General features: G+C 39.5%; 1 protein-coding gene across 2 annotated transcripts in view; it reads left to right on the top strand.

The window, feature by feature from the left end:
- Nucleotides 1-24,387, top strand: part of col5a1 (procollagen, type V, alpha 1) — a 164,141-nt gene that overhangs the window by 116,206 nt on the left and 23,548 nt on the right. For both annotated transcript variants that reach the window (XM_041811099.1, XM_041811100.1), the window contains exons 26-44: nt 516-560; nt 734-787; nt 3,903-3,947; nt 4,292-4,345; nt 11,710-11,817; nt 14,166-14,219; nt 14,878-14,931; nt 15,662-15,706; nt 15,891-15,944; nt 16,023-16,067; nt 17,621-17,674; nt 18,867-18,920; nt 19,011-19,064; nt 20,734-20,841; nt 21,008-21,097; nt 21,641-21,694; nt 21,934-22,041; nt 22,141-22,248; nt 23,302-23,355. In XM_041811099.1, the coding sequence (XP_041667033.1) occupies nt 516-560; nt 734-787; nt 3,903-3,947; nt 4,292-4,345; nt 11,710-11,817; nt 14,166-14,219; nt 14,878-14,931; nt 15,662-15,706; nt 15,891-15,944; nt 16,023-16,067; nt 17,621-17,674; nt 18,867-18,920; nt 19,011-19,064; nt 20,734-20,841; nt 21,008-21,097; nt 21,641-21,694; nt 21,934-22,041; nt 22,141-22,248; nt 23,302-23,355 (1,242 nt within the window). The remainder of the gene's footprint in view (nt 1-515; nt 561-733; nt 788-3,902; nt 3,948-4,291; nt 4,346-11,709; nt 11,818-14,165; nt 14,220-14,877; nt 14,932-15,661; nt 15,707-15,890; nt 15,945-16,022; nt 16,068-17,620; nt 17,675-18,866; nt 18,921-19,010; nt 19,065-20,733; nt 20,842-21,007; nt 21,098-21,640; nt 21,695-21,933; nt 22,042-22,140; nt 22,249-23,301; nt 23,356-24,387) is intronic.

Consider the following 24,387-nt stretch of genomic DNA (forward strand, 5'->3'; position numbering starts at 1 on the left):
AGCTCTTTGCCATTTACACACTCAGCTTTTTTTCCATCCATTTGTTGAATCTTCCATCAACTGCTATATTCTCTTGCTCAGTCTCCCTCTTAAGTATCTGTTTCCTTCTCTGTCTCCTCTCACGTCACGACAAAAAGAAAGCTTCCTCCTGAGAATGCAATCAATTTCCTTCCAGTCTGTCTCCTTTTTACCGGACATCTATATAAGACGTGTGCTATCTGTGTAGTGTTTGTCTGCACGTATGTGCATGATTTCTATAATGTATTGTGAAGTCCCAATAGGGCAGTCTTAGCTTTCAGGGCTCAGTAATAGCCTGAGTGCCTAATTTATACTGCACATTACAGATAAAAATCCCAAATGAGATTGAATCCTGAAGGCTTTAATTCCAATTTTCCTTTTTGATACATCCTCCAATAGCTTTCAAACTTAATCTCTTTTAAATGGGCTGTTGTAGTATTTATGTGTATAATTATACGGAAATGAGATGCAATAATATTTCTCTTAATAATTTACAGGGTCACCCTGGAAAGGAAGGACCTCCTGGAGAGAAAGGACACATGGTACGCTGTACAATTCCATTATTTTTTTTACAAATTATGCATGCTTTTCCCAGCTTTCCCTCCATTTTTCCTACGCAGGCACATTTACATGAAAATAGCATTCATATTGATTTAATTTGCACTGTTTTTTTCACACGTGCAACAACGCCTTGACTAATCATCCATCTCCCCAGGGACCTGCTGGCCCTCAAGGACCCATTGGTTATCCTGGACCTCGAGGTGTGAAGGTAAGATGTTCATCAACATCTAAAAAATACATTTTTGATAATATCAGCCAGTGTTACCCTTTAAACTGCACCTTTTATGAGCTAAATGCTGCACATTAACTTATTAAAATGCCTCTGGGAAAAAGCACAGTTGTTGTTTCCAAGGTTAATCCAACTACCAAGTGTCTTTGAAAAATGCTGTTTTTTTCTAACAGATTAAAAGGCCTAGTTTCCTGCTAAATTGCCTTCCTTACAAGTGAAATCACTGGAAAGGCTCCATGATCAAAGCAGACATAGAAACAACCTTAGTAGTGCCAAGATAACAGAAAAGTCAGCCTGACAAATCTTCTATTGCTTTGCTGGTATGAGGTAGACCTAAGGTGAGCTACAGAGGCTGATAGCAGCTCCAGATGCACAGCCCTCCACGTGTTTTCTGCCACTGGTAGCTGATAAAACCAAGAGTAAAGAAATCCTGTCAAAGAGGGCTGTGATTGATCCGCTCATTAGAGCTTCCCCTGAGAGGGTGGATCAAACAAGTGGCTTGACTTAGACTCTCAAGTGTCTGCTCTCTCCTGAAAGATGAGATGAGTGGACACAGAAATTAGGTGAGAGGATTTGCTTTTAGATCTAATAACAGCTTAAGTTAAAACCAAACCCACTAAAAAGTAGGGTTGTGAATCTTTCAGTTTCTCACGATTCTATTCTGATCCCTGGAGGTCACGATTTCTGATTCACAGCACAGTTATTTGTTCCAAAGATGGGCTTATGTCAGGATCTAGTCCAGCCCAGGAGCCGTAATTAGGGCCTGAGCACAGAGTTCAGAGCATGGACCCTATTGCAAAGGTGTTTGATTGTTCTGTCAGAAGAATCGCTAGTTTGGAGCCTTTAAAATGCTCATAAACTCACCAAACTTCCACCGAAAATGTCCCCAAGTGGAAATTTTGTATTTTGGTAGAATCGCGCAAGTCCATTGCACAAGGTCCCCACAGTGGCCCCAAACGTGAGAGCTGCATGTATGAAAATCTGCACACATATGCATCAGGTCTAACTGGGAGGAAAAGTCTCTTGGGACTATCTTCTAGGATGCAAAGGAAATGCCCTACAAACAGCTAACGTTCAAATTTTAGTGTTTTCTCTAATGACCAGGTTGCACATTTTAACAAACTGGTCTGAGGGGTTGTATCTGATTGACTCCAGAATTTTTATGATAATTCTGGTCAAGATGGAGGTCAAACATGGTCAAAAACTTGACTTTTCACCTTAGGATGAGGCCAGGGCCCAAACTGTGGCTATTTTTTACTACTTTTTTGCAGTGTTTTGTGCACAATAATTCCATAGAACTTTCTAGTGCTTATTTCAGTCAGCACCAAACTCCACAGGGAGGATCACACTTTAATACAATCGTGCATCAATAACATTGCTTTGCCACACTGCCCCCTTCTGCCAATTGATAATTTCCTTTTCTGATTTTCAATTTTTCCCTTTAAAGCCCCTGCTCACCATTCAACATAGGCTTATGTTTTTTGGTGTGGATATGGGTCATCATCAACCTACAAAAAAACCTCTTGGACCCATGCCCAAATTCCAAAAGGAAGTCCACCAGCGTCATCTGAATTTCACAATAAGCCATTTTGATGGTGCCTATTGATTTGAACATGCAATCGTCTCATTATAGCACCCCCTACTGCTAGCAAGAACTTAAAGTATTCTCTTATGTTGTTGAACCTTTAACCTTCTAAGACCCTGCATCCACATATGAGGACATTACATTTTGGCTTTCCTACATTATAGCATCATTTTTGGTATTAGAATTGATGTAATAAGTGTTCAAAATGTCTGTTCAAGTTTAAGGTCTTTGCTTGAAATGTTTGGATAATTTGCTGTTTGGATGTTTTAGGGAATCTGCTTGGAAGTTATCAAAGTATTTTTATTGAAATTAAGAGGATATTTTGGAGGGCTTCGTGGCTTAAGATTTATTTTACTTTTTAATGCATGCAAGGGGATATGGGGAAATTATTAACAAATTTTTGGCAAGTTGGATTTGGAATTTGGGCTTCAGGATTCTCCTTTGAATTTTTCAGCATTTTTCTTAGAAAACTCTAGGGGGCTTGGGTTATTTTCATCATTTCCATGTAATTTTGGAAAATCTTTCTTGAAAATGTTTAGAATTTGCCAAGAAATTGAAGGGGGAATTTACTTTAATATTTGGGGAATTTTCTTGAAATTTTCAGGAATTTTTTTGTGGAATTTTCAGGCTTTATGAGAGATTTTCACTGGAAGATTTGAGTACTATATATATGTTTAAGAATTTTCGAAGTCATTTTTTTTTTAATTATGGATTTTTGGGGGGTTTTGGAAAGAAAAAATTTCCAAGAAATTCCTGTTCAACGACAAGATTGATATTTTAACTTATCTGATTGTATTTATCCCAAATAAGTGAGAGAAAATAAAAATGCTCTCCAAAAGCTCGGGTCTCAGGAGGTTAAAGCTCAGATTTTTAAACTAAAGGCAGCACAACACTGACATGTTTCATGAAAGGATGCCTCTATGGCAATGGCGAGCATTTCTTTATCGTGCCATTTGACACAGGAAGTAGGTGTTACTCTAATATTTTGAATAGAAACTTCATAGAAACTTCCAGAATTCCCCCTCTGGGATCAATAAAGTCTTATCTTATCTTAGATCAGGCAGAACATCTACAAACCATTGTTTTGCGTCCAAGTCATCCAGCATCCAATGAGACCAAGTCCTGAAGTTAAAGGCTCTTTTGTAATTCGTAGCCAAAGGGAGCAGTACATTTAAAGGCTTTTTTTCTGAGATGAGTTCTGACCCTAGTCACAGGCAGTAAGAAAACATCCTGGAAGCAAAGAGGGAAAGTTCCAGAGCCCCTCTGACTGATGAAGGTCAGAAGATAGGAAGGAAGAAGACACCCTGCATTCTCAACAAAGGACAAAGAATAGTGAAATCAGCGACTTTCTGACTCTTTGGTGTCTATTTGGAATAACTTAAAAAGCCAGACTGGTTGTAAACACCCCCCCGTGCTCATGTTGCAACTGAAAGCTCCACACTCAACCCCTTCTGTTTGTCCAACATACACCCTGTCGGCCTGTAACACCTGCTTGTTCTTGCATCACAGGGAGCCGACGGTGTACGTGGTCTCAAAGGAAACAAAGGTGAAAAGGTAAGAGAGCTCACGCTGTTGGTATGAGAAGTGACGCTGAGTGTGAAAAGGCTATGAATTACATGAAACATTAATTCTGCTCCCGCCTGATATGATTCACACTAATGATATTCTCAATGAAACCCTGTAAAACCTGATGTGAATGTTGCTGGTACTGAGGCGGGAAAAAAGAGCGATCAAGAGTTTCTATGGCAACAGCAGGTCTTGCCAAGACTCTACAACTGTGTGTGTGTTTTTTGTGTGCGCTTGTCTTTGAGTGTGAATGCCACATAATGATTCTAACATCTGAATTAGCCCATTCTTTCCCCTTTAATACATCCTCATCTGTCTTATCCTCTTTCCAGGGAGAAGATGGCTTCCCCGGCTTCAAGGGAGATATGGGTGTCAAGGGCGACAGGGTGAGGATTCTCTGCTTATATTGCTCTCAACAATAACAAACTATCAATCCATGAAACTGCTTTAATAATGCAGTGAGTGGCAATTTGTGTGGAGAAGCTTGTACTTAAAAATCGGATTAAAACAAAGAAAACACAGAGAGCTTATATAGAGAAGACTGAAAACCAAGACTGAGACAGAAAGGAACAAACTTGTTCCTACTCTAAAAGGGTCAGTGTTGATGACAGAACAAAATAAGTGTTATGACAGGATCAGAGCTTTAGTCTTGTCTCAAAACTGACGATAAAAGTCAGTCTAGGAAGTTAGATTAAAACAGCTAGAGAGAAAAAAAAATATTGTCATTAATCTACACTCAGAACCCCTGTAGCTCAGGCTCCTCCCATTTTCTGGATCTTTGCTTAAAGTGATTGGACATGATTTGGAGAGGCTGACATCTTTCTATAGAGGGTCTCATAGCTAACAATGCCACAAGGCCAAAGGACCTGAGCTTGGAGACAGGATTGTTGCAAGGCTCAGATCCTTGGAAGGCTACAAAAATCCTGTAGACTGAAGGTTCCCAAGAGCACAGTGGCCTCCATAATTCTCAGATGGAAGAAGTTTAGCCCAACTAGGACTCTTCCAAGAGCTGGTTTCCCCAGCCAGACTGAGCAATCAAGGTAGAAGAGAGGTGACAGAGAGCCTGATGGTGACTCTGACTGAGCTCCAGAGATCCTGTGTGGAGATGGGACAACGTTCCAGGAGGACAACCATCACTGGAGCCCTCCACTGATATGGGATAGTAGCTAAAGCACACTTGACCTTCATATAGAGTTGTTTCCTTTTTCCTTTAAGCCCCCATACTTGCATCTCAGTAAGTCAGAGCCCCCCAGGACAGACTCACTAAAAGAAGTGATACACTGTGGTCAGAAGGTAACATTAATTCTTTTACTGTTTAAATCTAAACTAAACAGCCCTAAACAAACTCGTTCTTTCCCAAAGACCCATTTATGATCTATTAATAAGTGTTTTATCATGATTCTGGTTAGTATGTGCAAATCCTATTTGAAATACCTCAAATCAGACAGACCGTAGCCCCCCATGGGGATCCTGGACCCCAGGTTGGAAATCAAGGGTCTATCCCAGTGTTACTCAACCCTGCTCAACCAAAGAGCCAAATTGTTGAAAAATACAGTGCTTAACAAATTTATTCGACCACCCTAACCCTAACCAAAGTAAGGTTTATGCCACAGCTGCCCTAAATTAACAGCATTGGTAATTACCAAAATCATTTTTTATGTTTCTGGAATGGTTAACACACCTATATGTAGGGCCTCTTTAATCCAAATGATATTTTTAATGCTAAAATAGAATTATTATTGTTATCCATGAATTTTCAAATTGACTGATTTACAAAAAAACTAAAAAAATAGTAAAGCACATTAATATTTCTTGATTAATATGTCAAATTATAAGCCCAGTGAGCTGGCTCAAATTTGGGTGAAATCAGTTTGCAATTCCTCATTCCTGTTCAAAATGGTAAAACGTGGAGAGCTGACTGCAAATGAAAGAGTCCGCATTAAAGCACTTCATGATGCTGGATGGTCTCTGAGACAAATATGACAGATGGTCTAATACATTTGTTAAGCACTGTACATTTGCAAGAGCCGCAATCTAAGTGGTGAAAAGTGGCAATTAAAATAAGTTAAAGGTAGCAAACATGGTCAAAAAGCGGCAACCAGTGGGAAAAAAGTGGCAAAAATGGTTGGGAAGTGACCAAATAATGAGTTAAAAGGGACTAAAATGGGCAAAAATCAGAAAAAAAGTGGGAAAAATGGGCTAAAAGGGGCATTAAATTGTAAAAGGCAGCATAAATGGGCAAAACTTACATAAGGCTGGATAAAAGTGTCAAAAATGGGCTTAAAACAGTAAAAATGGAATGAAACGAGCAAAATATTGCAAAAAGGGCAATGGAAATACACACACAAACAATAGTGGTTGACAAAGCCTACTGTGTAAGTGTGGGAAACAGATCAATTAATGTTACTTGCAATGAATAATTTCTGAGGTCAAAGTTTCCTTTTTAAGGTTTTCTGGGGGAATAATATTTCAAATTAAGACATAAAAGAGCCACAAATCATCACAAATGAGCCACATGTTGAGTATCACTGGTCTAGCCAGTCCACCATAAGCCTAGTTTGGAAGAGGGCTGCAGTGATGGATGTCCCATCTCACTCAGAGCAGTGTTCATTTTGGCAGCTATTTTTAATTTTAGTTTTAGTCTTCGGATGAAATGTCTTTTAATTTTAGTCACGTTAGTCATTCCTGCCTTTTGAGTTTTAGTCGACGAAAACTCAAAAACATTTTAGTCTAGTTTTAGTCCATATTAAGTCCTCATTTTAGTCTTAACTTATTAGCATTTATTCTCTTGCCTAAATCTGGTACCAAATCATGGTAGTGTGTTCTCTGCACCCTGGCTAACCTGGGGTCCCTGCTTTCTACAGCTGAGAGGCAGAATAGATATAGCTGCATTGTTTTTTGACAGATTTACCCACAGTGGAGAAATAACAAGGATTTTGAATGTCTGACAAAAACTAAATTGCATTTGAGTCTAGTTTTAGTCATCACAGATCTATTTTTGTTAGTCTTAGTCTAGTTTTCATCATGGAAAAAGGCTGTAGTTGAACATTTTTAGTCAGGGTTTTAGTCGATGAAATTAACACTGAGTCAGTGACCATCAGGTTCCTGGTCACCTCTCTTACTGAGGCCCTTCTTTCTCGATTGCTTCGTTTGGCAGGGTGACCAGCTCTTGGAAGAGTCCTGGTTGTGCCAAACTTCATTCATTTGAGAGTTATGGAGGCCACTGTGCTCTTGGGAAGCTTCAGTTCATGTAGCCTTCCCCAAATCTGTGTCGTGCAGCAATCCTATCTCTAAGCTCTGCAGGCAGTTCCTTTGTCAGCTGCAAGGCCTCGATGTCGAACAGATTTAATTTACCACAGGTAGACCAGAATGAAGGTGCAGAAACATCCAAGCAAAAATCAAGAGAAATGGACTAAATTTCAAGTGGTTCCCAAAGGGTCTGAATGCTTGTGTCAGTGTGATTTTAGTTTTCTATTTTTTAAAAATAAGCAAACATTTTAGAATTCTGTTTTCACTTTGTCATGATGGGGTTCTGAGTGTAGATTAGGCTGCACCTAGCTTGGTGACACAATAAAAGGGTTACTCTTACAAATGTAATGCATGGAACAGCTGAGAAAGAGCAATCAAAGTCCTTCAAATAACAAAAGGATGACAGATTAAAGGGATTAGTTTGATTTAAGGAACAAAAGGAGTCATGATAAAAATAATACAAGGAAAAATTTGATGTATTAAGAGGATCAGACTTCATGGCAAATAGTCGAGATGAAATGCAAAAGAGAAAGTCAGTTTGATGACACATAAAAGGAGCAGATTGATGTAAGTGGTGAAAGAATCATTGTGATGAAAAAAGTTAAAGTAACAGTCAGATATGATTTAAAGAACTGTCCTAAAAGTGCATAAAAGAGCAGCCAAAAACATGATTAAAGGATCCGCTTTCATAGACATAGAGGCGCATCTTCCAGTCTTTGATATCAGCAATAATCTCCTGCACTCAAACTCTCACTAATGGATTTAGTTTGACCCCCAGAGGAACTTAGTGAAGTACCAGCAACTCCTGAGGTGTTTGCCTCCGGTGGCCTAAGCCCTTGTGACTGCTGTGGGATTGTGGGTAATGAGCAAACATAAGGTGCTGTTCCTATCGCCAGCTGTTCTTGGAGTTTACATGAGCATCCCCCTCTTTCACTCTCCTGTCAGCCTGAATTTCCAAAAAACTTTTGGAGAAAACCTCAAGTTTGACAGGTGTAACCTGGTATAGCTGCATTGGGGATTTACAATGTCAAACAGGGGGAAAACAAGTCCTTTACAGTGTGAAACATAACTCTCCTGTAGCTCTGACTTCAAGCATCAAACTCCCCCCCAATCCCTGACCTGGTTGTCTCGAGCCGAGCACAGAAAGGAAGGAGAAATCAATGGCACTTTAAACCCCTTCAAACCCGAGAGAGAGACATGGGGCTTCAGCCTGTTTCTCTCTGGAGATCTAGCACATTCAGATGAAAGCAAGGATTTGAGGAGGCCCTCTGCTCTGGAGGAGACGCACATGGACCGGAATCTAAATGACTCAATTTTTTTTATTTTTTCAAGCATGTCTATGAAAAGTGTGTGTGCGCTCACTCAAGTCAGAGTGTTCCCTTTGATGAGCTTGCAAGTGTGTGTGAGTCAAGTACAGTTAGCTTGATGCCGTTTTATGTGTACTTGAGTGTGGGCGTGCGACTCTGCACAAGGCTTTAAGTAGATACCTTTCACACAGCATCGGGTCCCTGCGGCAGCGACTGGTTGTCAGGGTGAGTTTGTATGCTGTCATTTAGTGTGTGTCCTGCTAGAAGGCGAGCGCACGAACGCAGAGAAGCAATAATAGGATCGCTAACAGCTTTGAGGGGCAAGCAGTGAGGGAAAAATAGCTCTCCTTGATGCTTAATGCAACTTCACACTTAACGGCTTTAAAAAGAAACCTGGGTTACCCAAAATGGAGAGACTTATTCACTGAAGTACTTCGATTGTGTGACACAGATGAAAACGTTGAAGAATCTCAGGTTGTCGACTGGAAAAAATATAATACAGTATGAATATTTTCCCGTTGGAATTCAATGTTTGGAGACAAATTTGTGTTAGAAAAACTCGACTTTATAAGGACCAAGTGGATGTGAATTGTATTTAAGACCTGAAGCTGTGCATTTATTTTACTGTTTTCAGTTGTAATAACTAAATATTGTGCTTTCCCTAAACCTTCAGTTATTATTTCATTATCTCAAGAAGACAAGTGCTGGTTTTCCCATGATGACAAGCATATCACTAAACAATCTCAAGAAAATGTACTTGTTTTCACTGAAATACCAGTTTTTTATCTTGAGACAATCATGTAAATAAGTCAAGATCTTGAGAAAAAAACAGCCCTGTTTTGACAGCATAATGCGTGCTGTCAGCACGATTTAGTGCAATGTGATTTGGGGCATGTATTTTCTACATTTGGTCTTCTCTTAAACTCCAGATGGCTAATTTTGCTCTTATTGTGCCATTTAACGTGCAGAACACACATAACGTTGTATAAAACATGGTGATGCTTGGTTTAATACTTTATTTTCTGAGATATACAGACCGTTCATCTCAGATGACTGCTCTGCAGCTAGACGCTTCTCAAAAACTAAGGAACAATCATTGAAGATGTGGTGAACCTTTCTGCATGAGGCACAAAAGGCTAACCTCATCAATTATTGAAGTATGATCCATTTTAATTTGAAGACAAACACAACCCTGAGTGCTGACATGTTCATCTGCTGTTTAAACAACAGGAGCACTGGGCTGAAAATGACAACTGTGTCAGGTTATAAATAGGAGAGACCGCTCTGCTGAGCCCAGAGACACAGATAGGGCTGTATAACACAGAAAAAGAGTAAAATAAAGCATCTGGGTGTCTACTAAAGGCTGCTGTAGATATAATCAGGCCATGGTAGCACTATTACTCTTCCACTGCTGTCATTAGCTCCTGGTTGAAGTTTTGCTTCATCCTGGTTATTGGTGCATGGAATTAGTAGTAATTAGGCCCAGTCCACTTTGAAATGATGAGGGGAGCACGGACAAAAATCAAATACGCTGTTAAAAAAATCAAGCAGAAAAATGTTTCAGCTATGTTTGAATATGACTGCCCTTCAGGTAGTTTAGTTTGTGGTCCCACCATGGACTGTATAAAGCAGTGGTTCTCAAACGGTGTGCTAAGGCACACTAGTGTTCCTTAAGGCAAGTCGAGGTGTGCCGTGGTAATTTGTACCATATGTTATTACTACAACTTTATGGCGAGTACTGTAACCAGGCCTGCCCACAGATCTGGACCCCTGTAAAAACCCCAGAGAATGGGACCTCCCCAGTTGGGATTTATTGATGATATCAGTGTATGTGTGTTGGGTCAGTAGCATTGGTGCTAGCATCCTGGCTAACAGTTACCTCATTAAGAGCCGAAAAGCATGGCAAGCCATTATTGGGTTGAATTGGTGTTAAAGTTATTAATTCGTGCTATTTTAAACCAAGTTAAACAATTTCTCTACTCATTTTTGCCACTTCTTTTGACAGATTTTTTTGCCACTTCTTATTACTACTTTTGACCCACTTTTGCTACCTTTTTTGGAACTATTTGCCACATTTAACCTGTTTTTGCTACCTTTTTTTAAACGATTTGCCACATTTGACCCATTTTTGCTACCTTTTTTGGAACTATTTGCCACATTTGACCCATTTTTGCTACCTTTTTTGGAACTATTTGCCACATTTAACCCATTTTTGCTACCTTTTTTGAAACTATTTGCCACATTTAACCCGTTTTTGTTACCTCTTTGCCACTTTTTGCACAATTTTGCTATTGTTTGGCCATTTTTTGCCATTTTCTCCCATCACTTTTAACCCCCTTTTACCACCTTGTAGTAACTTTAACCCTTTTTGCCACTTTTCTGCCACTTGTGATCTATTTAGCCACTTTTTGGTACTATGTTGCCCACTTTTGCCCTTTTTTCTTATCACTTTTATCCCATTTTACCACCTTTTTACACAGTTAATCCTTTTAAGCTAATTATAACCCATTTTTGCCACTATTTTGACACTCTAAACAAGTTTTGGCCAATTTCAACCCATTGGTTGGCCACTTTTTTACCAATTTTCGCCCATTTCTGACTTTGTTTAGCAACCTTTTGCCCACCTTTGCCATCTCCATGATCCCCCAGTTGTCTGGGCCCCAGAAAGCGCTCCCCTTTATCCCCTTATAGGCCACCTTGACTGTAACAATATTTAAAAAGTCTATTTTGTATCATTTTAAATATGGTGTGCCTTGAGATTTTGGCTAAACCTGTGCCTTGGGCGAAAAACGCTTGAAAACCACTGGTATAAAGCATGGACGTAGTCTCAGTGATGTCATCTGCTGGTTTCTGAAGAGTCATTATGATGCGCTACAGTGGTGGTTTTGGCGATGCTGATCCAACAAAGCTGATGGCAGACGAGGCTTTAATCCTCCTAGAAAACAGTCACAAACGCCCACAAGTCATTCTCCTGTTTGCTCCTTAATGCACAACAAACAAAACTTTAAAAAATGTCTTTATTTTCTCAACAATTAAGGCCTAGTAGAGCTGTTTTCACACTCCTGTTCCTGCGTCCATGTCACTGGGTTTTGCAAATGCTACGCCCACACTGACTGACAAGCAGCAGGCCCTGTTTTCTCTACATTGTCAGTAAATCTAGTCTAATATGTTGCTATGCTGTTTGTTCATTCCAGGGTGAGCTTGGACCAGCTGGACCCAGAGGAGAAGACGGCCCAGAGGGACCAAAGGGTCGCTCAGGTCTCCCAGGAGATGCTGGTCCTCTTGGCCCGACCGGTGAGAAGGTAAGTTTTTTCTTTTGTTCGAGTTAATCTCCAACAATCTGAACACCGATGTCTCACTCATGCTGGGTCCTCTGCCCTCATTTTCTGCACGTGCTCAAAGCACAGATTAAAAAAACAAGTTGTTAGTGATTGATCAGGGATCATTGCTCAGCAGGACCAAATAAGGAAAATAGTTTTCTGATCGCTCTCTTCTTCACAGCAACCGATTTTTCATTGTTGCTGCCCTTGAACCAGCTGGAAGCGTTAAATGGATTCAGGTCTTTACATTCTCTCCCTATTGTTAGATTGAGCGCTGGGTGAGCTGTGACTAACAACACTTCAACAGTTTCTGTGGGAAAAAAGCATCCTCTTCTAGCCGATGCAGCCTCTTAATGGTCTTTCATTAAAGCTTTAAAATTGATTCAGCAGATGTTGAGTAACACTGAGACTGTGCACAATGGGATTTTTGAGTCATTAGCTGAAGTTGGGTGAAAAATTGTGGCACAGTGCATGTGTGCGTGATCCCTAAAGCCTTCTCCTAATATACATATATTAGCATCATTGCGGTAACGCTGCATTATAGATGTAGAAGCTGATCTGTATCTAGATCACAACTGAGATAACAGCTGAGTCATTTTCATATTGAATTAGATGCACAGCACAGCACCCAGCATTTTACATTCAAACAACAAGCTGCTTCTAATAAACTCTGCTGTGTTTACCTGGTGTGTACTCACACTTGGTGGAGTTAAACAGAATATACAGTAAGTACTGTCCGCTTAGTTTATGTCTTAACAGCAGTTAAATGTGGCAACATGTGAGCCAGATACATGGACATTTTTGTATTCTGGTCGTATCCTGCAAGTCCTACAAGCCACTGTGGGGCCCCAAACATGAGATAGGGGACTGGGCAAGTGTATGAAAATGCATACAGATATGTATCACGTCTAGATGGGAAAAAAGTCTTTTGGGACTATCCTCTAAAATGTACAGGAAATGCACTACAAACAGCTAAAGGTCAAATTTTGGCCGTTTTTGGGCTGCATCACTGGTGTCACATCTGAAGGATTTCCTTTGACAGACTTAATCAGATTGTTTCCAAATTTTTTGTGCTTACTCTCGACAAGATGGACATCTAAAGTTGTGCGAACTGTGAGATTTCACCATAGGGTGAAGCTGTGAACAGTGTCCAAATTTTGAAAAGCTTTTTTCAGTGGTTTTTGTAGTGTGCCAATTATTTTGGTTTCATATAACTTCACGGCACTAATGCCAATCTTCACCAAAATTTGCAGGGATGATCATGCTTTCACCCTGAATTTGTTTATGCATCTCTTTGTCACAGCGCCCCCTTCTGCCTTCTGCCAATATAACATTTCCTCCTTTGAATTTTTATTTTTTTCCTCCAAAACAAATTTTAGCATTCAGCCCCTGCACACCATTCAACCTAGGCTTATGATTTTTGGTCTGCATATGGATTATCACCAGACCTACAAAAAAGCCTCTAGGACCCCTTCCCAAATCCCAGCAGGAAGTCCACCAGCTTCTCTTCAATTTCAAAATAAGGCATTCTTGACAGTGCTAAATGACTAACCTTTTGTAACTTTTGCATAAATTATTCTGTGTTCTTCTGCTCTTTTTGGCAAGACAACAGTATCACACTGAACATGCCCACATGAAACAATCTCATCATAGCGCCCTCTACTGGCAACAGGAGGTGACGCAAATGGGTCATTTGTTCATTCCTCTCACTGTGCTGAAACTGTCAAACTCAGATTTTTCTACTGAATTCCTTAATAACTGTCCACAAGACAGACATGTGTTATTACAGAAAGCCTCACTGCTGATGGCAAGCATTTCAGTTCCTCGCCATTTTCACAGGAAGTTGGCCAAGCTCTGATATGAAACCTCTTATTCACTTTTAAATGTAAATTTTATAGTTTACTGTCGTGCCACCTACTGTAGTACTCCAATAGCAACTCCCACAATAAATATTGGTTCTGGCTTGATCACCTTTACAGATCAGCATCTTCCTTTGTCACAATACCACCTAGTGTTGATCGGCAGTATTACCTCATATACAAACTAAAATATGCTCATTTTTTAAACACAATTCAATAAGAGTCCTGGTACATTTTACATGGCTTCTCTGGCAATCCCTGCTTTCAGATGTCTTTTATCATGCATTGGGTTAATCCCCAGGTTTTATTTACACAGTAGGCATTGTCTTGAATAAATAAAAGATGCATAGAATATATGTGCAAACTCAAATACTTACGTACATGCACACACATAAATTTTCTCGGTGTCTTATATATTTTCTCTACATGCTCACACATCATCCTAACACTTCAATCTGTTGTCATCCACAGGGTAAACTTGGTGTTCCTGGATTGCCAGGATATCCAGGAAGACAAGGACCAAAGGTAACTGCACACACATGCATGGACTTGTGCATATTTTTTTTTTACATCCATAGGCTTGAAAACAGCAGATTTGAATTTAAATGACTAGAATATCTTTCTTTGTGTTGTGGCTGTACATGAGTGTAATTAAAAACTTAAATCCCAGGACTGTGCACCCATACTTTGCCAAAAAGTGGATTCTAATTTTAATGCTAAACTGTATCTTTGACGCCAGCTATCTTTATAAGCTCTTTGACTGACCATGGAGTAATTTCTGACTCTATTGATAAGGGAAGCTTTGTGTGTTGGCCAGGGTTGTCACTTCAGATATGCTTGTTATTCAAAGAGAATGAAAAATTAAGACATCTGCATGTGAAGGCTGACTCTCGGCGCAGTTTATTGATGGCTCACCCTTTAGCCCGTCTTGATACAAAGCTGTGGTCTGACAGCAGGACATGCTTGAAGCTCCCTGATCAAAGAGCCGGGGATTTGAATATGCAGTTTGGTGTCGGGCCTCGGCTCCTGACACCACAACAGTAAAACACAGCTTTTTATTTATGGTGCACTCAATTCCCCTGCTGCATTTAATATGCTAGGTGGTATCTCTGGGAATAAACAAGGGATATAATATTTAAAGTTTGCCTCCCGTATGATTAATTGCCTTGTTTGTCGCACACAGGGATCTCAGGGTTTCCAAGGTTTCCCTGGCGCCAACGGAGAGAAAGGAACTCGGGTATGTCAGACGGTCTTCTTATTATTCCTCTCATCCAGACAGGAGTCGGATCAATAGCGGTGTAGCTCGAGATTGGCTCCAGATTTATCAACCTGAAGGAAGTTACATGGGCTCTAAAACAAAAGATTCCTACCAAGGACACAGAGACAATTGCATTTCTTCTTTATTACTATGAACACAACTCATTTTGAAACCCAAAAGCGTTGTTTATCACTTTGTGGCGCTTGGGCCATGTTTCATTTTCTTTGTTTAAGGAATGGGCCATTAGGTTGCCTGTGAGAGTAATGGTTTTCCACCACGAATGGAGCAGGGCAAATAAAGCTTTTCATCTTCACAAAACATTCGTGAAGTATATGCTGCCCAGCTCGCTGATAGAAGTGCCATTACCATAGTTTCAAACTGAACTTGAAACTTACAAAAGAGATGATTGTTTTCCTCATTAAATTTGTATGCAACCACTGTAATCATAGTAATGCTTTTAAATCATTTTATCCTGCATAATTGTTTAATAAAATATCCCATTCTGAAATTGAAATGAGTGCTAATAAACATTGACTCTTCCTGTCAGTACAAGTAATCCCTAATTAATCATGAAAGATGATCTCTGAGCTCCTAGATAGCACAACTCTTGTTTGCAAATGCCACTGTCTGCTGGCATTAGATTCATTCTTACAGCCTCTTAATGATGCCACTCCTTTGATCATTGTGTGTGTGCTCCTCGCGTCCACAGGGAACAGCAGGAAAGCCTGGCCCACGCGGACAGAGAGGACCGACGGTAAGTCTTACTCAGCAGACTCGTGCTAATGTACAGATGGTCGCTTTGGCACCTGACTGGAAAGAGAGGATCAGTCTGAGCGTGCTTAGGAAAACTCCCACAGATTTAGCAATGGGCTGTAACATATTTTAGATTGCAAATATCTCCTTTTGAGGATTGTAATCTATTTCTCTTTTTTCTTTAGGGACCAAGAGGAGAGAGAGGACCAAGAGGACCAACAGGGAAATCTGGACCAAAGGTGTGCAAAATGTTCGGCCATTAACACCAATGTGTTGTTAGAAAAATACGCTATTTACACTATTTTTTATCTCTCTAGGGCAACTCAGGAAATGACGGCCCACCCGGACCTCCTGGTGAGAGGGTATGTACCATTATATTATCTTTTGTCTTTTAGAATAGATGCCAAGTAGATGTCACACTTTAGCGCCGGTCTTTAAGGCCAAAACAAAACTGTCCCTTAGTGTCCTGTTTCCCCCTCATCCCACCGCTCCTTCAGTGTTATTAGCAAGTGCAGCCAGCCAGTTCTTATGTCTTTAAAGCGTTATAGACCAGGGCTCATCAAGTACATCCGCACAAGGACCAGATTTAATCTTGACGGAATCTCTGGGGGCCGGACTTTCACATAACAATTAAATTAATATTTTGGTCAGATTGAAATATTATTGTTGTAGTGTTAGTATTTTCTTTCCAAATGCAGAAAATTTTTAGTCATTACCACTGAGATCTATCCCTATTATGTATAAATCAGCAGAAGTAGACAGGCCTGACAACAGAACTGGCTGGGCCCCTGAAAATCCCAGAGAATGGGCCCTCCACGATTGTGATTTAGCACCAATATTAACACGTTTTTGATGCTGCTAACCCCTTTTTGATACTTTTTGCCTCAATAAACCCAATTTTTGCAAGATTTGAACCCCTTTTGAACCCCTTTTCCTGCACGTTTTATTCCCTTTGTGCCACTTGTATCCATTTTTGCCACTTTTTTCTATTTACTACTTCTTAACCCCTTTTCATTACATTCTCTTCCACAATTCTCGCAACTTTAAAACCAGTTTTTGCCACTTTTAACCCATTTTTGATACTTTCTTCCTTTAACCCAATTTTTGCCATTCTCTAATCCATTTATACAACTTTTCCTGCATGTTTTATCCCGTGTTTCACTCTTTCATTAATTTTTGCCACTTTTCTTCTATTTTTTGCCACTTTTTATCCCTTATTATGACTTTTTTTGCACCATTTTTTTGTCATTTATAACCAGTTTTTATACTCTTTGCCCCTTTTTTCATCTTTTACAAATTTTTGCCAAATTTTAACATCTTTTCGTGACTTTTTCTGCCAATTTCTGTCTCTTTGTGCTACTCCACAACCCTTTTTGCCTATTTAACCCAATTCTTTGCCTTTCTTTAACCCATTTTGAAACACTTTTCCTGCATGTTTTATCCTGTGTGCCACTCTTTATCAATTTTGCCACTTTTCTTATATTTTTTGCCACATTTTATCCCTTATTATGACTTTTTTTGCACCATTTTTTTGTCTCTCTTCCAAGAATGGAGAGGAACAGACTCTCATGAAAACAAAATGAAATGGGTTTGAGCCTCAGATTGCAAAATTAACAAACTGAAAGACGGCACCATTCCAACAGTGTGAACACAGGGCTGAGAGCAACAAACCCAGCGAGGAGTTTGACTTCACTCTTAAGCATTATAAATATTCTATCAATATTTTTATTTTGCCAGCATATTTTTTCTACAACCATCTATTTTAGTTCCTTGCTCCTTTATATTTTTATTAGCCTCTTCATGGTTTTATAGTGGCAATAAAACAGATTCTCATTCTGAATAGACCCTCAAGGGCCACCGTATTATCTTATCTTGTTTAAGTTAATTAACCAAGAGTTATTTGGTGTTTTTTCAGGGTCTGCCAGGACCTCAGGGACCAACAGGTTTCCCAGGACCAAAGGGCCCTCCTGTAAGTACAATGTCATCTCATTTACCTTTTGTTTTTTTGCTGTGTTCAGAGCTTGCATTATTATTTTTGTAACCTCCTGAGACCTGAGCTTTTGTTTGGAAAGCATTTTGAGTTTTTCCTGATTTTTTGGGGATAAGGAGGGTCTGAGAAGTTTAAAAATTGGGCTGGTTTTTCTTGGAATTTTTCAGAAAAATTACCTCTCCCAAAAAAAAACCTTTAGAAAAGTACCCCAAAATTCCCTTAGATAATCATCAAATCTGTTATTGAAGCTTTTTAATAAAGCCTTAACATTCCAATAAAAAATTCCATGCAAATTCATGACTATTTTCAAGTGAATCCCCCAAATATCTAAGAACATTTACCCTAAAATCTAATGGAAAATTCTGAAAAAAATATCAGTGCATTCTTCAAAATTTCATGAAACTGATGGAAACCTCCAGACATCCGAATAATTCCCTAAAATTTCCATGAAAAGTTCATAAAACAACTTCTACCTCCAAGTTCCCAATTCCATTCCCCCAAATTTATGGATAAATCTCCCCATCTCCCAAGAAAGTGCCCAAGAAAATCAAGCAAATTTACCCAAATTCTTCCAGTGAAACTCTCCAGAATTTACCAACATATTTCCTCTATATTTTCATAAAAATACTTGCTAATTTCCAAGCAAATTTCCTAATATCAAAAAAGCAATGTATCCCTATATTTTAAGCAAATTAATTACACTAAAAGGGACATTCTGGACAAAAATCTCAACATTTGTAATAGCAGAAATTATTACTTTGCTGTAGGAAAGCCAACATGCAATGACCTCATATGTGCATGCTGGGTTTTAGGAGGTTAAATATGTCGATATTTATTATTGCAACACTATCCATAGAACTGAACACAGAATAATACAGCTCATGTATTATCCCGATACTTCTGTCATAAGGGTTACTACCCTCATAATCCCAAGCAGATCCAGCGGGGATTCCCTCCAGTCAATATCAATCTAAGTCCATAACGTTCCCAAGGGAAAATTTTGAACGACTGTTCTATGTGTGACATTTACGCAGCACACTGGCACACAAACTCAGTGTCAACACACTGAGCAAAACACAAATAAAGGAGAAAAATGATGGGAGTAAGTCAGAGAATGTGAGTAAAAAGATTTTAAGAGTCGATAAACTGATGCATTTTGTGTATTTCTCAGGGACCTTCAGGAAAAGACGGACTGCCTGGACACCCTGGACAGAGAGGAGAGACTGTGAGTTAATTAACCCAATTACTCAGCTCTTTATCTCCATTCCAGAGACCTGCCTGTGTTACATTTAAGCCTTTTTTCTGTAATATAAAGGGTTTCCAAGGCAAGACTGGACCACCTGGCCCTCCAGGAGTCGTTGGACCTCAAGTGAGTCATATTTTCAGTTTCTTTTTGCATTGTTGCTCACACCTGTATGATCGCTTATCTTTTCTTCTGCACAACTTTTATTATTTTGTCCAGAGATGATCCAGCAGAGATAAATGTGTATTTTTAAGACTTAACCCTGTAGAACCCAGTGTAGCGCCTGCGCTATGATTAGCATATTCATTTTTGATTGGTGGTAGATTTGAAACTGGATAAGATAGATCGATCATTCTTTTTGCATATAAAATCTGGGGAGTTACTTTAACATTTCACACCTTCCCCATGTTTCAGAGCGCTTTTCATTGCAGCGATGGGTTTGTAAAAATAAACAATAAAGCGCACGTGACAAAAATCTTACTAAAGGAGACCACGTGTTCCTCTATTCCAGCAAAGTGGTTTTACCACTTTTTTCCTACTTTTTACCCATTTTTAACTCATTTTTTTGCCACCTTTGCACCATTTTTTGCCACCTGTTACTCATTTTTTGTCACTTGTCACCCATCTTTTTTCACTTTTTATCCCCATTTTTGTCCATTTTCACCCATTTTTGCTGCTTTTTGACCATTTTTGCCATCTTTAACTTAATTTTATTGCTACTGCAAGCTGTTTTTGCCACATGTCACCACTTAGATTGTGGATCTTGCAAAGGTATTTTTCAACGGTTTGGCTCTTTGGTTGAGTAATGCTGCTTTTAGGATTATCAGGGCAGAATAATCAGGTAGTATGGAAATAAATTCATTACTGAAACCAAGTAACTGATTACCTGGTAAAGACAGATGTTTAAGAACGTTTGCAGACCAAAAAAATCAAAGATATAAGGGGTTAGCGCTGACTATATCTCAAAAAGCAAGTTATGTACAGACTCCAAATAAATTTCCTGTGGTTCCAAAGGATATTGTGCAACTTTTTTACATTTACAAATTTGAGGGATACAGCTATGCAATTTCTGTATTTTGAAATTTATGTGAATAAAAACAAAAACGATTTTCATTTTTTTAGGTTTATTGCACTTTTAAGCAATTTATTGTAGTAGTTAAGACATAAGTCAATACATATTATTAAAACTTGGGAGATAAGGGTTATATTGATGTAAAGCAAATAAAAATACTCCCACAAATGGCACTATGGCATGTAAAAATGAAAGAATGTGTCCTGGCGGACTTGCACAGTGGTAGGTTTTATTAAAGGCTTTGAAAGTTGCACTAAGAATGATGAGATCCAGATAAACACTGAAAGATTACTGCAGTCTTTGTTAATTAAGAGCACTCTCATCATTCTGTTTTTCCAAGCACAAAAATGATTTGTCCTCATACCTTTATCACGAGCCATGACTTAAGTGTTGTTTATCCTCTTTCATATTAGCAGTGGCCTCTTCATCCATTATGCATAACCATTTAACAGACTCTCCCTCCCAGCCGCTGTGCTAATGCCAGCTGAGAGCATTGATGATAACCGAGCTGTATGTGGCCTTAATGACTAGTAAGCCTCCCACGCAGCAAATGCTCAGCTTCTCCGCGCCATGTTTGTGCGAGAGCTGGAGAGATTGTAACATCTTCTTTGTGTCGAATTGCTGATTTTGTTCACAATGTTCATCTTCACACCTCCTCTGCGACTTGGATCTGTGCTGTTGTGTGATTTTATTGTTGCTTTTTTCTCTGTTTTTCGATCGCAGGGACCAACAGGTGAGACCGGACCAATGGGAGATCGAGGCCACCCTGGACCCCCAGGCCCACCTGGAGAGCAGGGTCTTCCAGGAGCTGCTGGAAAAGAAGGGGCAAAGGTGCCCCATCTAATATTTCATGTTTTGTTTTCAGCACACTAGCATAATAAAATTTGTAACAACACCACATTTTCCCATTTTAATGTAGAGATTGTGTTGCACGTTGCAGGTGTATTTGACACACACTGTATTCACATGATTAATGGCGTTGTGCTTTGACTGTTAGGGTGACCCTGGTCCCGCTGGCCCAGCAGGTAAAGACGGTCCTCCCGGGCCAAGAGGTTTCCCTGGAGAGAGAGGACTGCCTGGCCCTGTGGTAAGAATCGCCTTCTGCTCAGCACAATAGCATCACACACATTCAATTTCTCTCACAGCTTGCTCATTGCATAATAGTTCTGGGCAATTTAATCGACTGTGGTGAACTTCAAGAATCAGACATGATATCAGATCCCTGAGTGGGCTTCAGAACAGGAACAGTGTGCTCCCGGCTGTTTATTTTTTTTAATTTTTAATGTTTTATTCCAACTTGACAAAGTCGTGTCCTGGTTGTTATGCAATTCACGTTATTTTCCTCCTGCATACTTGTTAGGAAAGGCGGAAAAAGCTTTTTGTTTCACTCAAGGATGCATAAATTATGCCGTACACCTGTTCATTTGTAATGTGAAGGACATTCGAAGCATTTTATGGGTAAATAGCTGTGCTCCTCGTCTGCTCCCAGCTTCCACTTTGAGGAACTATAGGAGGTTTTCCACCTCATGCTGAGCCTGTTTGAAGATAGCGAGTCCAGTGTAAGGCAGGAAGTGTGCTTCTCCAGCAGATGTGTTTGTTTCTGAAGGCTTTGTTTTGTTCTGTTCTGCAGGGGGCTCACGGTCTGAAAGGGAATGAAGGTCCTCACGGCCCACCTGGCCCTGCTGTGAGTACATTTATCTGCATCCGTATCCTCAGTTTGTCTCTGTTATTTCTCACTCTTACACTCTGTTTTCACTCTCCACCACTGGGAAATGCTTTCATAGTAAAGTTCCCGCCCTCCATTGTTAAAGACTATTACATAATATAATAATAATATGCATGATTCTCTGCTTATGTAACAGATGTCTTTTCTTTATATAATTATTCTATTTCAATGTTTAATCATTTTCTTTGGTTTCGTAGGGTTCCCCTGGTGAGCGTGGTCCTGCTGGCCCAGCCGGGCCTACAGGCCTCCCTGGTCGCCCTGGTCCTCAGGGACCCCCAGGCCCTGCTGGAGAGAAAGGTGGACCGGTAAGACCATCATACTGTTGAAATTTTCATGCAACCAGTGAAGCACTCACAGATCCAGCATATCTGACACCTCTTCTTCATGCTGCGAAAACATTTTAGGGAGAGAAAGGACCTCAAGGACCTGCTGGTAGAGACGGCATTCAAGGACCTGTGGGTCTGCCCGGACCCGGAGGACCCCCTGGACCACCCGGAGAGGATGGTGACAAGGTGAGTTGTATTTTCCTGTTTGACAAAAGAGAGAAAAAATCTTCAAAGCTCTCTTGAAGTCTTTGAGCGTTCTGCATCACACGCTTATATCACCTTCCAAAGACACCAAACTTCACAGAAGAGATCTGAGCCTGCTCTCTCCTTATGACCTTAAACGCTCTGAGGGGAATTTGTCTGACAGAGTTTGCATCGATCAACAGATCTTTAAAAGGTGAACCTGCCTTGTTTCAGCTTTGTACCCTTCCTCGTGAACCGACAGAGAGGAGGGAGGTATTTCGTGTCAGTGACAGAATGTGTGAAAGTGACCCTGTAGTGTTGTGAGGCAGGAACAACTCCTCATCTGCTCTGAAAACATTTCCAAGATGATCAGCTACAAAGATAGTCAGGGGATAATCTCTCATCCTTTAAAGAGCGCTTCTGTTCTTAGCAGGCCTGACAATGGTCCCTGTAGTGCAGGCGGACAGAGACAATACAGAGGGGTATTTACTGTGTAGATAAAAAAGGGATCTCACAAGCTAATGTTTACACACTTTCTTATTATTAGCCTCGTCCACGGGGAAGGAAGAACCCCAGGCCTTTATTTAAGACACTAATACGGTCTCACAAAAGAGCATTGTCTGACTCAAACCAATAGTAAATGCCTCTGGCAGTTATTAAGATTATTTCTCCAAACACCCCAGCATGTGCCGGCTCTGGAATAAAAGGTGTAAGGTTCTTCACTTGGGGAATGATAGGGAAAACGGGCTTAGACGGGGACTCATTATCTGCTCTGTTTTGGCGGAGAGAAGCGCCAGCGACTCATCAAAAGCCCCCGTCCCTTAAGAAGTGAATTATGTTTGTCTTCATTTGTCAGAAAAGAGAGGGTGTAATTGAAATACTAATGGACAGATCTTTATAGAAGTATTCTCTGTCAAGGTGTGATATGACTTAGTTCAGATTTAATATTGCCTTTGGATATTTCTCTGGAGTATTGTATTGTTTTACATTATTATTCATTGTCACATTTTATCTGCCTCTTATTTTACTTTCATTTCGTCTGTCTTTGTTTCACAGGGAGAGCTTGGAGAGCCGGGACAGAAAGGAAGCAAAGGAGACAAAGGAGAGCATGTAAGTTCTTATTAATTTAGCTGAAGGTTCTTCTTTGTCTTAAAGCTCCTGTGAGGAGTTTTTTTAACTGGTTATGAAACAGACTGAAACTCCTTCTGATACCTCTGTTTGACCCTCAAAAACAAACAGAACAACCAGAAACAGGACTGTTGACTTCTATAATGTTATTTTGTTAAGACTTTATTTTAATGGGCCCTAATTACCATGTAATAACATAGTGATTTTTAAATAAAAAGTATAATTATCTAATAATTTCTCAAGGATAAGGTAGCAAATATCTAGCAGTAACCTGAAATTTTACTAATATGTCAGAAATATGGCAATACTAAGGAAGTATTTTGTGAGTAATAATATATGAAGTATCACGTCTTTCCACATAATATTGTGGCAATTTTCCAGTAATTAGGTGGTATTTTACCAAGTAATTTCCTAGAATAAGATAATCATTTTCAATAAAACGTGCTTGATTATGTCCTGGTAATTTTTGTATATGGCCCAATAAATAAAGTGAGCCCTTCCAACAAAGTAGCAAGTAATGTCAATTTAAAAGACGGCCTTGCATCAAGTTACATTAAAGCACGATCCAAGTCTGTTTTTCTATTTGCAAAGACATTTCTTGGATTATGAAGGAAGAGCTAACTTTACTTTTGTGGGCAAAATAATAAAATGACATGGAAGTTATCCAGGAAATAATAGAAAGTTATCATCTTATTTCTAAGACATTACTATATAAAACACCACCTAATAATTAGAGAATTGCCACTATATTATAATGGTTACAGTAAGAGTTGGATAGTTAGGGTAAGATTTGAATACCACCTAATAACTAAAGAACTGCCACTATATTATGATAGTTACGGTAAGAGTTAAATACCTAATAACCAGAGAATTGCCACTACATTATGATGGTTACTATAAGAGTTGGATAGTTAGGGTTAAGGTAAAATGCCACCTAATAACCAGAGAATTGCCATAATGTAATAAAGAATGACTTGATAAATAATTCATGATCACAGGGTAAATATAAATATG

This window comes from Cheilinus undulatus, linkage group 17, assembly GCF_018320785.1.
Source record: "Cheilinus undulatus linkage group 17, ASM1832078v1, whole genome shotgun sequence".
NCBI classification, from domain to species: Eukaryota; Metazoa; Chordata; class Actinopteri; order Labriformes; family Labridae; genus Cheilinus; species Cheilinus undulatus.